The 17,899-nt window shown below is 41.2% G+C and overlaps 2 protein-coding genes across 17 annotated transcripts in view; one reads left to right on the top strand and one right to left on the bottom strand.

The window, feature by feature from the left end:
* BRSK2 (BR serine/threonine kinase 2) overlaps positions 1-8,547 on the bottom strand; it is a 315,722-nt gene extending 307,175 nt beyond the window's left edge. For all 15 annotated transcript variants that reach the window (XM_027808783.2, XM_027808785.2, XM_027808786.2 and 12 more), the window contains exon 1: positions 8,098-8,547. In XM_027808783.2, coding sequence (XP_027664584.1) covers positions 8,098-8,191 — 94 coding nt within the window. In that variant the 5' untranslated portion in view covers positions 8,192-8,547. The remainder of the gene's footprint in view (positions 1-8,097) is intronic.
* A 2,038-nt stretch (positions 8,548-10,585) lies between these two features.
* TOLLIP (toll interacting protein) overlaps positions 10,586-17,899 on the top strand; it is a 66,625-nt gene continuing 59,311 nt past the window's right edge. Inside the window, exon 1 of one of the 2 annotated variants that reach the window (XM_027808779.2) lies at positions 10,586-10,696. The gene's annotated coding sequence lies outside the window, so the exon portion shown is untranslated. The remainder of the gene's footprint in view (positions 10,697-17,899) is intronic. The other variant, XM_027808780.2, reaches the window with a different exon arrangement.

The raw sequence follows: 17,899 nt of genomic DNA, 5'->3' as shown, positions 1-17,899 counted from the left end.
GGTGATGTTGCAAATATTGGCGCAAAGCTTTTACCAGCAATAATCTCTTTTTGTCCTTAAGTGGCAAGTTATCTACTTTTTTCCAAACTCTTTAATTATCAAATCACTGATTATCAATTAGTGGATGTTAGATAAGAAACAAAAAAGCAGCCCATTACCAGCAGTAAGCCAGAAAGGAATGGTCCCTTCCAGTCTAACCTCATCCCTTCCACCACCCCAAGCTAAAAAGATTTATTTGAACAAGAAATTAAAAAAAAAAATATCTTTTCCTCTCAAGTATGCAATAACCTTTCTTCAAGAAAGACAGAGGAGGAACAGCAGAAGTCCAGAAGGCAGAAACTGCCTGGCACAGCTATGGGATGCAAAACAGTAAGCTCAGCCATTACAACTTTGTGAAAGAGTTATTTAGGGCAGCTTTAGGGCTACTTTAATTTATGTCAGTTGACAATGATCTATGTGGCCTTCAGGAAATAATGAAATAATTTTATCAAAATAAAACAGAGCGCTGACAATGCAAGGTAAGTATTCTATTCTACCCACTCCAGCACTAACTATCCATCAGCTACCTGCACCAGCCTGAAGGTTAGTCTGCACTACCACGAAGGCAACAGCACCTGCAAGAGAATGTACCTGGATTTGTTTAAACACTAGCATTTACCTTCTCTGTCCATATTGCTCTTTATCCTCAGTCTCACAACACACTTCCATTTATTATCCTTTAAAAACTGTATCCCAAGGTCATTGCAAAAGCAGCAGTATATTCCTGTTTATACAGTCCACAGGACTTTGGCGATTGGGTAGGGATCTCTGCCACAAATGACGCATTCAAGAAAAAAAATGCTTGCAGCTACATCAATAGCAATTAATACACGTTTATGAAAGGAACCAATACAGTTTCCACTGTTCCACCTAAACTCCATTTAAACCCAATTTTCAAAAGCTATGAAGCAATGAAAGAAATCTTCTAGGTGGATTTTTTCCATGTTTTTTACCAGAGTTTTATCAGTAATGTTTCTAATCTGCAAACAGAATTAAATTAATTAATAAAAATGTTATACCCCTATTCAAAATTAAACATAGAATAATCAAACAGAACTGGATGAACACTAGTAATACGCTCTAAAAGTACTCATGTGAAATTAAGTAAGTTTGATTCGATCACATTTGTGTGCTTTTTAAAAAACCCTTCTGGAAAACTTCACGTCTTCCAGGCAAGGGTGCTCATGGGAATCATGTCCAAACTGTCCCGGAAAACTACATTTTCAGTTTACGCTCGCAAATATTTATGTTGGAAGTGCTCGTACAACTATCCCAGTAGAATGTAATGCTCTTATGCAGCATATCCAACAGACTACATTCAAGAGTACAATTTAAATCTTTTGATATAGGTAAAGTGCACCCAATCCATAAGTGAGGTAAGAAAGTTGGGGAAAGGAGATAAAAGTAGTCATTTACCAGAAAAATCCAAAACAAATAAGAACTTAAAGAAAATCACTCTGCATTTACACACACCCCAGTGAAGACTGTTCAAGTTCGTTAAGAACACTATTTACAACAAATTATTCATGTTACTCTGCAGATCGTTATGGATGTTTTGGAGAAAAACAGTACTGCTTATGCATGAACTGAAAAAGGAACAATCTCCTCGTAACTCATAAGCAGAATGAACAGTATTATTCACTAGGCTTGCTAAACATTTTGGGTTTGTTTAAAAGAAACCAAGGAAATTTCTTTGGGATATTTCTTAACAGAACAACCCATATCAAACAAAAAAGTCCACCCTTACTTATTTATCATGGGCTTATGATCTTTCTATTGAAGTCAGCTCAACTTAAAACACTGACTGACTTCACAAGGGCAATTTACAGTATCTCAGCATTTGAAGAGGAGCACTTCTTGAACATTCATTTATGTCTCTGCCTTTACGTTCATGGAAATCTGTATCTAGGCTTCCACCTCTTCTTATTTTGACTGTTCTATGCATTATACATCCCTCATGCAATGTCTCTAACTTCAGAGGGCATTACTTCCAAATTTCTCATTTCCTTTCAAATTTCTACTGAAAGCTGGGATTCTTTCATCACCTACATTTGTTCTCTATTATCTACCTAATAATTTTGAGGTTGATATTTATTATTGCCACTGAAATTGCTGTTTAACTCTCTAAAGCACAGAGTTTTAAAGACTTCCCAAAATAAATATATGGAATAAATGTACAGTATACTGAAAAATACTGCAATGTTAGAGAATACAAAACATATACTGGCTGCTCCACTCAATTTACAACATGAATTGCAAGAACCCACTTTAAATGCTATGTTTGCTCTTCTCAAGGAATCACAGGTTTTCTAGACATCAGAAAGAATTCCTTTCAAGAGGTAAATTCTACTGAGAAGCTTTTTTAATTTCTCCAACCTCTCTCAATATTCTAATGCAGCCCTTTGCACTGTAGCAGCATGACATCAGAGCAGTGATGGAAAGCAGAAAAGTGCTTGAGCAGTGCGAAAACACTATTTGTAAAATCACTGCTTCTGTAGCTTGTGCTTGTGTCTGAAATGTTGGTATATAAATAGTCATACAGGCCTACTCATTTGACAGCATCTGAATTTTAACAACTCTTGGGTGAGAAAGCTTACTGCGCTTTACAAAGAAAAACAATCATTCAGAGCCTACTCCTATCTCAACAAGTTCATAATGATTTTGCTACTGATATTGGGGTAAAGGACTAATGGCATGCCTCTGCAAAGTTTGCAGAAAGATGGAAGCTAAAAATCATTTTCACTGTAGTTAGCAAACAGGAATTTGCTTTTAAAACAAAAAAAAAGTGAAAATCATAAAAGGGATATCTTTGCAGTTCAGACATGCGGCCTGGTAATACTAGTTTACTCCAGTCAGTAATGTAGGCAAACTACTTCTGAACAATCAGATCAAAGGTCTATAAAGGAAAGACCAAATCTCTCAAAACTCATAACCGTTACTGGAAAATCCATCAAGTCTAAGTCACTATGACATAACTTTTTTTGGCAAAATTTCATTCTTAAGACCTCTACTGCCCACAGTATTGCTTGCAATATTTTATTTCTATGATTAATAGTAGTTTAAATCTTCACAGACTCGTCATGACAAAGGGTACCGATTTGCTGTTTTGAAGGAAACTTTACAAAGGAAATTAAAATACATATATGAAAGCATTAATAGAACATATACTGGTTTGTTGCTTGCTTGTTTGTTTAAAAAGGCCATGGGGGGAACTACAATGATTTACACCTCTATAATGACATATTCATCTAGACAGCTGAACGGAATAAAGTTGTACTCCAGATTCTCTCTAGATCCAACACACTGGGCCAGACAAAAAAAATTCAGTACCATGAATGAAAAGGATATACTTTGTTTAGCCTACTTACCCAAGGAAACCAAACTTCGGAGATCACATTGTCTACCAAACCCCCTCAAATAGATCTGAAGCTTTCAATTTCAACCAAATTTGACAAAGACAAATTAAAAAAATTAACAGATTTCAGTTTCGGTTGATGTCATGGAAACAGGTGGTTAAGGCTGTAAAGAAACATCCAGTTTAAGCTCTCACCAAATCAAATGCTATCAAATTCACCAAGACTCAAATTTAATGATTCCTGTTCTTACATAACCCAATAGCATACTGCAGAAGACCTCATTGATGGCTCGTATATAATTAACATGTTATACAGAAAAATAACTGCAAGTTATATGGTATAGAATGCAGTAAAGGGACCCCCTGCATCTTTTTGTGACGGTTGAACTGCTGTGAGTTTCAAACAGGATTCTTTGTATTGAATGTCTGCAGGACTGGCTTAAAACAGAATTAAAGGAACAAGACAAAATGGATCAGCAACAAGAAATTTTTCACTGAGTTTATTTCAAAGTGAATAGGGTAACTCCCACTTAAAGCCAATGTCTTATTGCTTGTAGACAAAGCAGCATTTTGGAAATTTCAACTAGACATTAAGTCGGTGCCATAGCAAGCAATGATGCTGAAGCCTGTGCAGCGACTATCACATGAAAACACAAGAAAACCCTCCCAGACACTGAAGCCCTCCACTTCAGTTCCTCATCTTTGCACTCGTTCACTATAGTCAATATGAATTACTCTTAAGAGTTTCAAGGGTAAAACACAGGTTAATAAGGCCAAAAGAAACACATAACAAAGACACGTGTGGATTTTTTTTTGTAAAAAAAAATAAAGCAAGGAATACGCAAGTAGTGATTTCACAGAGAAGTAGTGGAAAATGGAGAAAAGCCTCTGTTAGATCTAACTAAAATAGCGTTTCATGATCATGCTGGACTGGGGTTTCTCAAGGCACACTGTTTCCACATGTGTTACTGTAACATGACACACATCCTTTGCTCATTACTCTTAATTACAATGAAAGCCTCCTATAATTAACTGTAGAAGAATGTATCAATGAAACTTAAATAAGCCAACCCTTTCCCCAAACATCCATGTATATATAATAAACTTTCACACTGACAGTTCTATAAAATCTATTTTTTTAGTACAATAATTAAGATTATGCTGCCTTTTGTATTCTTGCAAAATCATCCAAATATAGATTCCATGAGCTAGTCCTTCAGCTGCAGCAAACGAGAGGTGTTCTGAATTCAACCTACTACAAAAGCAAACCATCTTACTACAGTACTCAGATTATACATTAAATTCATATGTTTCATTATTAAAAATAATTTTCCTTCATTTCTCTACCATTCCCACTACCAGCAAAGAGCTAAGTGCAGACATTTTTCAGCACTGCCCTGTGTAGCCCTTTTCCAGCTTCTCTGATTAAGAGGCCATAATCCTCTCTGTGGCATCAGTCACCCTCAGCAAGCTTGACACACCAGCCCAGAAGGCCGTTCAGGACAAATTTGGTATACCTGATTTTGAATTCTAATCAACGCTTCCAAAAACAGTTGTTACCCCCCAATTCAAACTGAAGGCTTTTCTGCATCAGTTTTGCCCACCCACAGCCAGATGTTACCAGGTTCCACTAATGTCCCAGATAGAGCAACTGGACTTCTTGGAGGGACCAGTAGGCTGCTGTTGGTAAACACTTTTTCACAGGTACTAAGGTGGCAATCAATGAGAACTTCACAGAGAGAAAGCCAGTGAGAGTTCCACTTGCTGTTAAGTTCTCCCTTCTTGGTACCCTTTCTAAGTCTGCCCTGAACTATGAACCCACGCTCCTTCCCAAAACCCCCTTCTTTTGATCTCAGTAAAAGCAGGTAAGAGTGACTAACACATTCATATAATATTAATGTATCTGGGAGCAAAGCTAGACCTGACTATCCCAAATAACTTTAGAGAATCAATAATTTTTAATTTAAAATAAAAACTATGAATATGAAGATGACTGCAAAACAGATAGGACTCTGCAATGCAACTTACACTTTCTTTCTATTCATCATTATATTTTGCCAGATTTTATTTCTCACTCTTCCCCATCCCCTTGGGGGAAAAAAAATATTCCAAGCCATCAGCTCTTAATCTTGCAAGCCTTAAAGTCAAGCTCTAAAGGAATTATTATAACCACTGTTTTCTTCAGCTGTACGCCACTGCAACCCAAATTCAAAGTTGCACACCATGACAACATACTATGGTGAATCAGGCCCTCATACTGCGCTTGTTGTCCTCTCCCTAAAATGCTGCAGGTTGCCTGCTTACCCTCCGAAACAAGCAGGATGAGGACTAGCTACGTACCACACACTGTTCATGCCATTTTGCATGCTCCGAAATGTGATTAGCACAGAAAATGCGAGAAGACCAGAAGGCATATTTCCATATTTAGCCACATATGTTTAATACAGAGCTAGATTTCACCTCAGTGCATTATTCCGTTAATCAAGGGTGAGCATAGCAAGGAAGACATAGGCTGACATCAGCTACTTTTAAGATCTCTCTTCCTCTTCCCCCCACCTCCAGCTTCTATGACACCATGCATTGTGCATTTCATGTGCATTCATGTGTGCAAACAGCAGAGGCTTATCTATAAAGATCAGGTATATGGTAAAACTGCAAAAGGAAACTTTCACCCTTGTCTAGCTGGTTGAAAAACTGCAGAGGCCAACAGCAGCAAGCCTCTAAATACATCCTCTTCTCCCTCCACCCCCACGTCTCTAATCACTTAGGAGGAAGATAGGAAGATTAGCAGAGAGGAGAAAAAATAACCAAAGCTGCAGATAACCCTTTAGGACCACAATGTCAGGCTACAAGACATGGAGCAAGAGGTTAATGCAGCTGTATTTTCAGGAATCTTCAGATACAATTCTATCTAAAGGGGAGGGAGGGGTGCTGAAAAGGTGAGGAGAGAAAAAAAAAAAGGAAATGGTGATGAAGACAAAAATGAATTTGTCATCCACAGTGGGCTCTTTGATCACCTGGAGTACCCAGGAAAGGATTACTAGCAGAAATAGAGCAGTTTTGTTACCAATATACTGCAATTTTTAGGTAAATTATTTTAATTATCATCATCACAACAGATTTTAGTAAGAACACAGCTGCAGAAGTAAGGGCTAATTCAGCTATGCAAAGAATAAAGGTGGTAACCAAAACAGTGACAGAAGCTACCTTCAGCAGCTGATACACTGAAGAGATTTGAAAAAAAATGGAATATAAATAAAAGTCACTTTCACTAGAAGACAATGTCATCTTCATCCATGTCTCTGAACGGTTGCTATGGGGTTGTGAAGAGGAGGGGAAGGATGGGGGGGTTATAATCAATCATCTCAGAAGAGCATTGCTTCTTACAGAGAAAGATCTGGATTTTGACTGTGTCCCTAAGAAAATTGCGGACTGCAGAGCTGCTGCCACGCAGGGCAGTGAGGAAGCAGGCAGAGCAGAGGCAGCAGCTGGGGATGGAAACGCCTATTAAATCCTTTAGACAACAGATGGGCAAAGCTCGGCTGGGTTATTAAAAAAAAAAAAAATACACCACAATGCATCATGTTTTATTGTCCCACCATAATGAACAACACTTAACACCCACATGCCCAAAGAAGCCCCCCTATGGCTGATCTTCCCCTTTCCCTAAATTATAATCTCAAGTATCAATCCACTTTCGGGGGGCTCCCAACCCAATGCCATCGCTTATTTCACCTGTTACTAAAAAAAATAAAAATAATATGACAGACATTTGGGCTTCTTTTCAAGGGTTTTTCTTCCAATTAATGCTCCCCTGCCCTTGAAGTGAATATACTATCCAAGCAAGCAACAGTAAGTCCAGATCTTGAACGCATTTAAGGGATCTAATTATGTCATGTAGGGCAGAAGCACCTGCTCTCTGCTAATTCCCTCCACTCTGTTTCCTCTTTTTAATATTTCTTACCATTGTTCCATTCAGAAAAATCTGCTGGGGATGAGTTTCATAAACAAGCTTTAAGAAAAATAATTAAATAATCTCCCCTCCCCCCCAATCCCTCCTACAAAAACACAGCATAACCAGAATGAATTCTGCCACTGATCCTCTATTTTTCTTTTATTTCAGACCCTACCCACAAAAACCACCAGCCCATCCATCCATATTTGCTAAATACCCACAGCAGTCAGTACCACAGACATACTGTACATATTTCCCCCCCCACACCCCCCCCCCCCAACTGCACCTTAAGGACTACACCCTTTTCAATCATGATGTCATGAAATACTGCTGGTGACTCCCCCACTACCACCACCACCACCTCCTCGGTACTACAGGCTGTGAACCTTTCATTTCGATATAATATGATTAAAAGAAAATGCTCCTAAGTAGGGCAGCGAAGAAATTGATGTGAAAATTCACCACCAGCAGATCATCTATCTTTTTCCTCTGCATGCACTCTGGCTGTCATCAGAACAACACCCATTAGCAGGAGTAATGCATAAAGCATCTTGGGCTTTTTTTTTTTTTTTAAAGAAAGAAAAGAATTAAAATTAAAAATAAATAAAGGCAAAAATCCCCTATGAATATTATCTCCACTAAAATAGCAAATGGGAAAACCTGAACCCTCAAATATCCCATCCCCAGCACCTCACTGGCTGCTACAGCACCTTCCCTCTAGCGCCGGTGCTGCTGCAAAAGAACCAACCTGTCTGTCCTTTTCCTAGGGTTTTCTCCAAACGATAGGGTCCAACATACTGTGCATGTTGAGCTCCGCTGCCTTCTTTCCCTGTTGATGTCATTTCTACCTGGATCTGTAATTCTGCAATGTGTATGTGCTGATGAGCTGGAATTTCTCTCTCTGCAGTTCTTTAAATTCCCACTTTGCAGCTGTGCAAGCAAAGCACTCTTTTTCTCTGCTTTAGTCCACTTGGTTGCAGATTTTTTTCTTCCTCCTCTTTCTTTCCTCTCTCTCTCACGTGCGTCTTTTCCTGCTGGGTCTGCCTGGGACACTGATGGACGACGGAGTTATTTTAATGTTCAAAGAGGGGGATCTACGATCCAAGCCCAAGGAGCATGATGCTGGTGATCCGAGCTCCGCACGCCTTGTTCTCTCTAGGAGCTGTTCAAGGGAGAGCCAGAGCTAGAGCAGCGGAAGAGCTGGGGCCCGCAGCTGTGACTGACATTAAAAGCAGCCAATCCCTTCGTCTCCCACCTCCTTCTCCCCTCCTCCTTCCACTACCTTTTCTTTTCCATCAGCAGCAGTTACTGCCTCTGCCTGCTACAGAGCATCATGATTAACGGCAACAGCAAACACCTAAGTTTATCGGTCTATTGATAAGGCACAATTAAATATAGTTTAATATGTATATTATTTTGAGACCCAAACATACACTTTTTTTTTTTTTCCTCCGAATTATACTCCACTATGCAGCTGTACTTGCAGAGTATTAAAGAAAGGCTGAAATTGTGGCAGGAAATAGGAAAGAAAAGAAAAAGAAAAAAACCCACTACTACTGAAAATGGGCTTGAGAAATTAATTGATTCTGTTTGATTCTGGAGGACCTACATACTCTGTGGATTTTACCCTTTAAAAAGACAGTCTTTAGGGGGGGCAAATAGGAAAAAGATAGGAAAAAACCCAGGGCAAATCCTGTAAATACTGAACACAGTGGGACCTGCTTTTGAGTTTGATGGGAGCAAATTGACTTCAGGTCCTTAGATGACCAGATCAAAAATTGTATGGCTACTGTCTTAACTGGAAATACAGCAGAAAATTCAGGGACTGGATGGCAAAAGGAACTAATTCCCAGACCCACAGGCTCCATACTAGCAGTGTTAGAAAACTTTCACTGTTTCTGTCCAGGTACCTGTGTTTAACCTTCAGAGCTTAAGGAGTTGAATGAAATAAAAGATTCTGCAGATAAGCTTCAGGTTTGGCACAAGCCTATGTACTTTCTGGATTCAAGACCATACAACAGTTTCAGACAGACTCCAGGGCTATCAAGCTGAAACCATTACCATACACAAGTTCCATTTTTACCTTCTCTTCTCTGCTCCAATCCAGACAGAAAACTGGTCAAGATACTCTTATCAAATTGTAACTGAGACACGACACACAACAAGGATTCTTCAGTCAGAGACGGAAGCCTTGACAAGCCTGTAAAAGAAAGTGGCTGTAAAGAGAGGGCAAAACTTGAACAAGCCTTATCATTATCTTTTGCTCATTGAAAGAAAAGCCTATGTCATTGTTTGTTTTTTTTTTTTTAAAGAAGGAAATTCACCTTTTTTTTTTAATACCTGTATCTACTGATGGCAGCTGCTGATGTAAATGGGAGTAAAACTAGAAAATGGCTCTTTACCTGTATCACAGGCAACACAACTACCCAACAGGTTTCAGAGGAGTTTACAAGATGAGGAGGCCAGAGGAAACCAGGCCAGCGGATTGAAACCTCCCGTCTCCTCAGGTAATAAAACCCCAACACTTGCTTTGACCTTCCCCTGCTTTGCTCTTTGTGGTTCACCTTTACTCACTTCCAGACTATGCCACTGCAGCAACCTGCCCCCAAACTCCAAAACACCCCAAACCACCCACATTTCCCTGTGTCCCCCTCCAGGCCTCACCCGGTGTGCCCATCCCACCGAGACCCCTCTGCTGGGTGGACTGCCTCTGCCTCCTTCCAACAGCAACTTCTGCCCCCACCGCTCTTTCCTCCCCTACCAAACTCAACTCCAAACTGCCATTTCTCCAAGCTCCCTCCCCAAAATCTTTCATTAAGCATTGTACTTCCCCCACCTCATCGCAAGCCTAACAGCCGCTCCTCTTTCAGCCTCGCACCCCCTCACACTCCCACCCAACCCCTGTACCCCTCAGAGAGGCGAGGTGCGTCACCTCACCCTGCGAGCCCGCAGCCCCTCACCGAAGAAGGGGGAAAGGCAGCTGGGGGAAACCACCCCAACAACCGGGGCTGCGCTCCCCCACACCGAGCTCCCCTTCCCTCTGCCCTGCAGCTCCCGGCGGGGGGAGGAGAGAGGAGGCAGCGGACCCTGCCGGCAGCCCCGGCGGCACGGCTGCGGCGCGGCACCGCTCTTCCCGCCAAAAGTGGGGGGGGGGGGGGGGGGGGGTCGTGGCCGGGCCGGGCTGCGTGGAGCCCCTGTGGGGAGGCGGGGGGCGGGCGGCGGGGCGCCTGGCGCCGCCGGACGGGCGTGCTGTGGGACGCGGGGCTGGCAGCGCGGGCAGGCCGCGGGGCTCAAAAACCCGGCTACGAGGCCCAGAAACTTCAGGGTGGATTCAACAGGACGATCTGGTAAGTCTTGCGACCCAGTTAAAAAAGAAAAAAAACTCTCAGGAAATGGAGGCAGAAGGCATCTTCCCCACACACCGTGGCTCCGGGGCCCTCCTCTCGCTGCGGCTGCCCGCCTGCGTGGCGCTGTGCCCCGTGGCAGCAGAAGCGCTCTCCCCGCTGGGCTTTTGGCCACAGAAATCAAGGTTTGGGGGGAATCAAAATGTGTCATGTTCTCAGACCTTTAACTGCCCTTTCCGTGCTGGCTGTCTGCTCCTCTGCCACCCTGCTGTTAGAAGGGCCCTGCACAGCCAGCAAGGGGCAATACTGAAGGGCAGGAATGTCACCGTAACTCGCAGAAAAAGGAAAAAAACCTGTTTATTTGTCTAAATTACCAAATTATCCACACCACTGTATTAATACAGGGGGTGAATATCAGCATAGATCTTTACACTTAACATCTTTTTAAATGCCAAGATTTGTATTTTAAAGGGCATTTAATAGGAGATTATGATGTCTGCACGTAGATAAACCATATCTGGGTCATGATATTAATACAGAGATGAGCAGTCGGACAGTATTGTCCATCCAAAACCCAGCTTGTGTATTTTAGAGTTCACTCCATTGGGGAAAATGAGTTAACAGAGCCATGGATGTTACAATTCCCCACTTTACGCCACAAAATATGTGTCAGCGACATGGGTGGAATAGGACCAAAAACATGGTAAAAAGCACGTGATCCTGACTGGAAGATTGGGGAGTTTAAAAAACAGAACAAACACCAAAAAAATGCACATAACCCCCCCACACACACACACCCGCAAACACACACCCCCCCCACACCACCACCCCACACCAGCCCCCCAACAAACCCCAAACCCACACCTTTTGGGCCTCTTGGTTACCTGTTTTTTTGATTCCATAGGAATATTCTTCTGTATGACCTATTGCCACAAATTTGACCTTTCATCCTAAAGTCTTTTTGAAAAAATGTTTGGACACTTCCTGATTTCTGAATAATCAAATGCTGTTTATTTGTTCATATAGAGCAAAATCCCATTTATCTGTACCCCTTTGATCTGAAACTCACTCCTTTGAATCTAGGTTATGTCCCCCTGGTGTGAATTACTTATACAATAACTCCCTCAATTATTTGAAGCCCTGTTTATCCAAATGTTTTGATGTTCCAGAAGTATTTTTAATAAACAGGGCTCTGCTGTCATTGGATATATCAGATGTCTTTGGGGATGCATATAGGATGATTTCCCCTGACCTTATTCTGTATCATCTTGTGCTTAAATGAACAGGCAGTGTAAACTTAAGGGTATAGTTAGAGTATTGGCACCATCTTCAGTACTTTTGCTTCTTTCCCCATTAATTGTTTTTCTTTCATTGTTCTCATTAAAGGACTAAATCTCAGAAATTTCACTCAGGAAGGACTCAACACAGATGCCAGCAACAGTTTGCTTGAGTAAGGAGTGAATAAAAAAAGTAATGATCTATAATTTTGCTTAGTTTTGTCGTACTTCTGAAACAAAGCAGAGCAAAATTGTTTGCATTTTTGGCATTTTTCACCCACTGCCATTGACAGTAGCTTGTGTCTAATGGAAGTCCTCAAGTTCATTTGTTTTCTTAGACACTTGCCATTGTCATTCTTACTCCCATGAGAATCTTAAGGGTCAAGATGAATCATGAAGTGATGAAAGAAGCAAAAGGAAAAAAAAACAGGTCTATGAGGACATTTTGGTTGGAACTAGATGATATTTAAGGTCCCTTCCAACCCAAACCATTCTTTGACACTTTATTCAGTGTCTTTCATTTGTTCAGTTGAGTATGTTTGTGGAATTAATAATAGAAAGTAAAAGAAGTAAGTTTAAGAGTTCCAAGAAAAGGCACCAATAAACCAGTGTAATGAGCATGGAATGAATCAACAGTCTTCTTGTGGTAAGAAGAGTTCACATAAAATAGGAGATTGCCTCCAGTTGGAATAACCTAATAGATAGTCCCAATGATAAGGATATACGAAGGATAAGCAGGACAAAAATACTCAGCATTTGCAATGTCAGAGTCCATTATCCTGAATTAAATGTTCTATCCACATGCCTATGGACACATTACACCCCTTTGATAAGTGGTATTGGAAATAAAATATTTTGGGAATTAACCTCATTATAGAGATACTCCATAATAAACTGAGCCAGGTATCTGATGGACATTAGGCATCAATACTGTTGACAAATGGGTAATACCTATATTGAGGATAACTATTACCAGTCTGCAGCATCTCCAAACAGATGCTAACAGTCTAAAATTGAGAATTTGTCCCCTTTGCATTACATATGTACCATCTTCCTAAGAAGCGGAGGCAGACCCTAGGAAAAGAAAGGATGTGATTTCAGTAAGTGGATCATGTTTCAAATTCTTAGAACACCCGTAGAGTTCAGACACTTTTCCTACTAGCCAGCAAGTGCTGAGGAACTTGAACTAGTTAACACTGGTTACTGGAAGACAGTTCTTCCACAAAGACTGTCACATTAGCAGCTCCTAAAGTGGTCCATGTCACCCAGCAGAGGTATACCATGATAGTATTTAGATAGATACTTTGGATGTTTTTCTGCTGTCATTATTGCTGGGTTTTATTTATTTATTTAACTATTATTATTAGGATTCTTGGCATTCTGAATATTCTAGTACCTCATTGTTAATATTCACCCAGTAAAATGAACTGTTGGATCATCATTGATGCATCATCTTTGTTTCAAGCTGGTTTAAGGTAAAAGCTTGTAAAATCTTTAAGAACAGAACAGATAACTGCTTTCACAGTATTACTTCCACTGGACTGTGGAGTCTGTTTATCATTTTGGAAATACTAATGTCCTTTTCTCAAGCTTGCTGCTGTCATTACCTGTGCCTCACAGAACTGTTAAACTATTAAGAAACAGAAAGGTCTTTCCAGTTTAATAAGGCAATGTGAAAACCTCTCTCTAAGTTTTTTTCATACACTGAGCTTTGTATTTCATAAAAATATGAATACTCTATACAGACACATAGGTTCAATGTGTGAAGTTTTTAACTAGGTCTTGATGGAAACCAAACTTGAAAGGAATCAGACACTTTGGGGTAAGGTAGTTCTGTGATAACTGACCTCTCTGAGGTACAAGAGACCAAAACGATGTTCCTCTTGGGTTGTTAGAGCAAGTGTCTCCCTACCCTAATATCATGTCTCCAGCGGTGCCTGCAAACACAAGCTTAGAGAAGAATTAAGTCCAGGGCAAGTGTGTATGATTCTTCCCTGCAGTACTCTCTCAGGAGCTGATTGTTTTCAGCTCAGGGACTTCCTAAGCCAGATGTTGTTTCTGTGTATGCTGTAGCCCTCAACAGATTTCTTTTTCCGTGAGCTTGTTTTTGTCTTCCCTTAAAAATTTGACACCATGACAGATGGCCAGCTATCTCTTCAGATTATGTGCATACTTCTCAGAAGACAGTGAATCCTTGAGACAAGTAACATCCATTGATCAATGCTGAAGAACTCCAAAAAGAAAATAAAACTATGAGTGAGGCACCATTCTTGAAATCGTGCAGCTGTATGGAACAGTTCCAGCTGCAAGGTGACTGCTCAGGAAGCCTAGAAAGAGTAGAGCTGACAGACCAGAGCATTTGGTGCTTAAGATGTAGAAAATAGGCATGTGAAAACAGAAACACAGTTTCTGGCTGTGCTTTTTTGTTGTAGAGTAATTCTATCCATTCAGCTTCTGCTACAAAATGTGTGTGCAGCCTGATCACAAGCTGGCGGACTGTATCATAAAGAAGTGACTGTTAAGCACATATAAGCAACTATCATGGATGTTTTATAGGCACTCTAACAATGCAGTGAAGTGTGATTGTGATGTGAAATACACTGAACAAAATAGATTTTTTCACAGGTGGTTCAGTGGAACTTTCAGTCAACATCCTAGAATATCCCTGCATTTCTCAGCAGAGATGTCAAGTAGCCTAAAAGGCTTTGACCGGGATGAACAAATGAAAATATTAATTCTCTAGACCAGGGGTCCTCAAACTATGGCCCATGGGCTGGATACAGTCCCCCAGGGTCCTCAATCCGGCCCCTGGTATTTACAGACCCCCCCCGCCGGGGGTTGGGGGGGAAACCAAGCAGCCGCAGATGACCTCCTGCCACTTAATCCACGCACCAGCCCCCTGTTTAAAAAGTTTGAGGACCTCTGCTCTAGACCACAGGGGAACTTTAACCAGAGAAAGTAAGAGGTACAGTTTGAGTTAAACATGCACCACCTATCTACATGGCTGGACACACAGTTCCTGGACAGGCACTCAGAGCAGTCATGTGAACACAGGTAGAGCTGATGGCCTTATCCTGCTCCCCTCTCTGGCTGAGTCCATTAGTGAAAAATAAATAAATAAATATATATATATATATATGCATGCACAAGGTGGATGCCTCCAGCAACTGGACTTACACAGTCAGTCTACCCAGTGGCAGGCCCCTGGGTCCCAGTCTGCTCAGTTGCTGGCACCTGTGCATACAAGCCAGTGAGGCCAACAGCCCCACTCCCCCCTGCCTCCCCTGTGCTCTCATGGCTAGAGATGCACAGGTGCTCTCACAGATGGAGCTGGCCCTTTGGAGACCCCCTCACCCCCTTGTTGCCAGGTCACTTCACCTTCTCACCATCCCTTAACATGTCCCACCCCTAGGCAGTGAGCCCCTTAGTCCGAAAGCTGACGGAGGGATCCTTGATTTGCGTTCCTGCCAGCCCCTGTGCTCATCTCGGCTTGTGATGATCGCCTCTGCCATGGGCCTGGGAGGAGACCGGCAGGGTATTATTTGGGCACCTCTCTCTTGTTATTCTCTCTGAGCTCCTTCATGGTCTTTTGTCACACAGAACTGTGTGTTTTGCTGTTGGGTAATTTGTCTTTTAACTACAAAAAACACTTTGATTCTTGGTTACAATAGCTTGCCATTCCTACTGCAGGGAGAATTGTAGAAATGACCCTCAGACAGGAATTGTCATACAGGAGGCATGCTGTATCTCTTGGAAGATAAGGCATACCTGGCATTTGACACACAGTGGGAAATCGCGAAGTGCACACATTTGTAGTGATTTAGCACCCGCTGGGAATTTGAGAAAAGGACATCCAGCCCTAGGTTCCCACAAAATGTTGGAAGGAAGATTTAGAAGTAAAGACAGGCCAGCAGCTGATGGCAATGGCAAAATGATGAACAGTCCCCTGCTCCATAAAAATACATTATCCCAGGTATTTGGTAAAAGATAAAGAGATTGGCAAGGTGAAAAAGTGGGACTTTGTATTCACAACAGTCTCACAGAAAACAAAAGGCATTACTCAAAAACAATAAAAGAGTGCCAAGCTGAACAGTGGGCAAATAGAACAAAGGAGCCAAGATCCTGAGGCCACTATGCACCGGTAGGCAGATCCATATCTGTTCATCAAATTGCCACACATAGCAGTGGCAAGTGCAAAAGATAAGCTTTAAGGAAGACAGATCACAGGATGGTAGTTGGGATGAAGACTGCAAGTCAGGTGTAGGTTAGCAACAGCCAGCACACTTGACAGCAGAATCAAGCATAAACCAACAGGAAGAGTTTCATCTGATGAAAGTAATTAAAGAACTGAAGAACAGTTGGAGGGGTCAACAGGATATTGCTCATCAAAAGTAAACCAGCTACATGATTCTTCTACTGCTAGTTGCACAGGCGAGGAGGAAGAGGCTGTTCTGAAGATTTGCATGCTGAGGTCTATTAATTGGTGCAAGTGGTTGATTATATTGCTCAAAATGCTGGGTTTTCTTATCACAAAGGAAAACCAACATCATTTCCCTTAAAATGTATTTGCTAACTGCACCAATCGTTTGTTCATTTGGGAAAAAAAGCCCAACAAAAGTAACAAAAACCATACACTGTAATACTAACACCTTCCTCAGTAATTGATTTTCTCCAGAGCCTTTCTGCTCAGTGACAGACCCAAACACATTCAGAGTGGGAGCACCAGATACTAGATACAATATTTATAAGATACTAGAACAATACGTGGATAATCAAGCTATGCTTATGCTGCTAACGTAAAAGTACAAAAACAACAAAACCTGAAAAAGCCAGCTCCAGAATCCCTGAGGTATTGAACAGGGCAGTCCAGAAGGCTGAAGCACTTTCCCTGCCTCCCCAAAGAGCAAAGAATTGTAGGAGGGGATTTCAGACTCTCTAAAACCTATGTTTTAATGACTTTAAAAAAAAAAAATAGAAAAAAGTAAAGGAAGTTCTGAAGTTTCCCTAGAACCATTCAAACACCAGAAGGTCACAGTTCCTAGCTCCATAGGTGATGCAGCTTTTCAGAGAGAATGCCAGCCTGTTGGGAAAGCCTCTGGTAAAATAAAACAATACTCAGATGAAAGTTATGAGGATGACCAAAAGATGAACAGCGAAGTGCTTTTTAAATCCCCACCTACTGGTGATATAAAAAGCTGAAACAAACTATAGCATTGTAATGATTAAATGATTCAGCTGGAACAGTAAGAAAGTGTTACAAACTGGTTGAAGAAACAAACTTTGGAAAATAGAACTCTGCCACCTTACACAGGTTTTGCTTTTGGTTAACTTCATGAGCTTCGGCAAGTAACTCTGACCAAGAATTGCCAAACTAAATAGTGAGTTTATGTGTCACAGATACTAGTCACTCCACTGGCACTCCTAAGTATCAGTCCTATTAAAATTAGTTAAAAGTAGGCAGCCCAAAGTTGAGATGTCTAAAATCCGATTATTGCCTTTAGCTTCCTTTACTTTTGTTTCATTCCTTCTCAGAAAATACTTCCAACTCACCTGCCCTTTATGATATACTTTGAGGTCTTTGAAAAGGGTCCTTGAAAAATCTGAGATTCTTGAAAAGTTGTATCAGAAATGTATTCTTTGCATATTACTTTTGTTTTTTTCACCTGCCTAGAAGTGAGAACTAACACTCCAACCACAGGACTGAAGGATCTTCTTTTTTTTTAGTATGGTCAGTTTGCACTGACCATTGCAACAGTTCTGCTGAAAAGCTGGGACACAACTGCTCTGAAGAACGGTCCACGAACCCCGTGGGAGTAGCAGCACACACTATTAGCATGAGTGCCTACTTCAAATCGCTCCTGCCAAGGCAAAAGTTATTCTCTCAGAAAAGCAGTAAATCAGATCACCTGCTCTTTTTTTTCACTGTGGT

Source organism: Falco cherrug, chromosome 10 (genome assembly GCF_023634085.1).
Source record: "Falco cherrug isolate bFalChe1 chromosome 10, bFalChe1.pri, whole genome shotgun sequence".
In the NCBI taxonomy this organism is placed as follows: Eukaryota; Metazoa; Chordata; class Aves; order Falconiformes; family Falconidae; genus Falco; species Falco cherrug.
The sequence above is the reverse complement of the archived record's forward strand: the minus strand, read 5'-3'. Positions and strand labels throughout refer to the sequence as shown.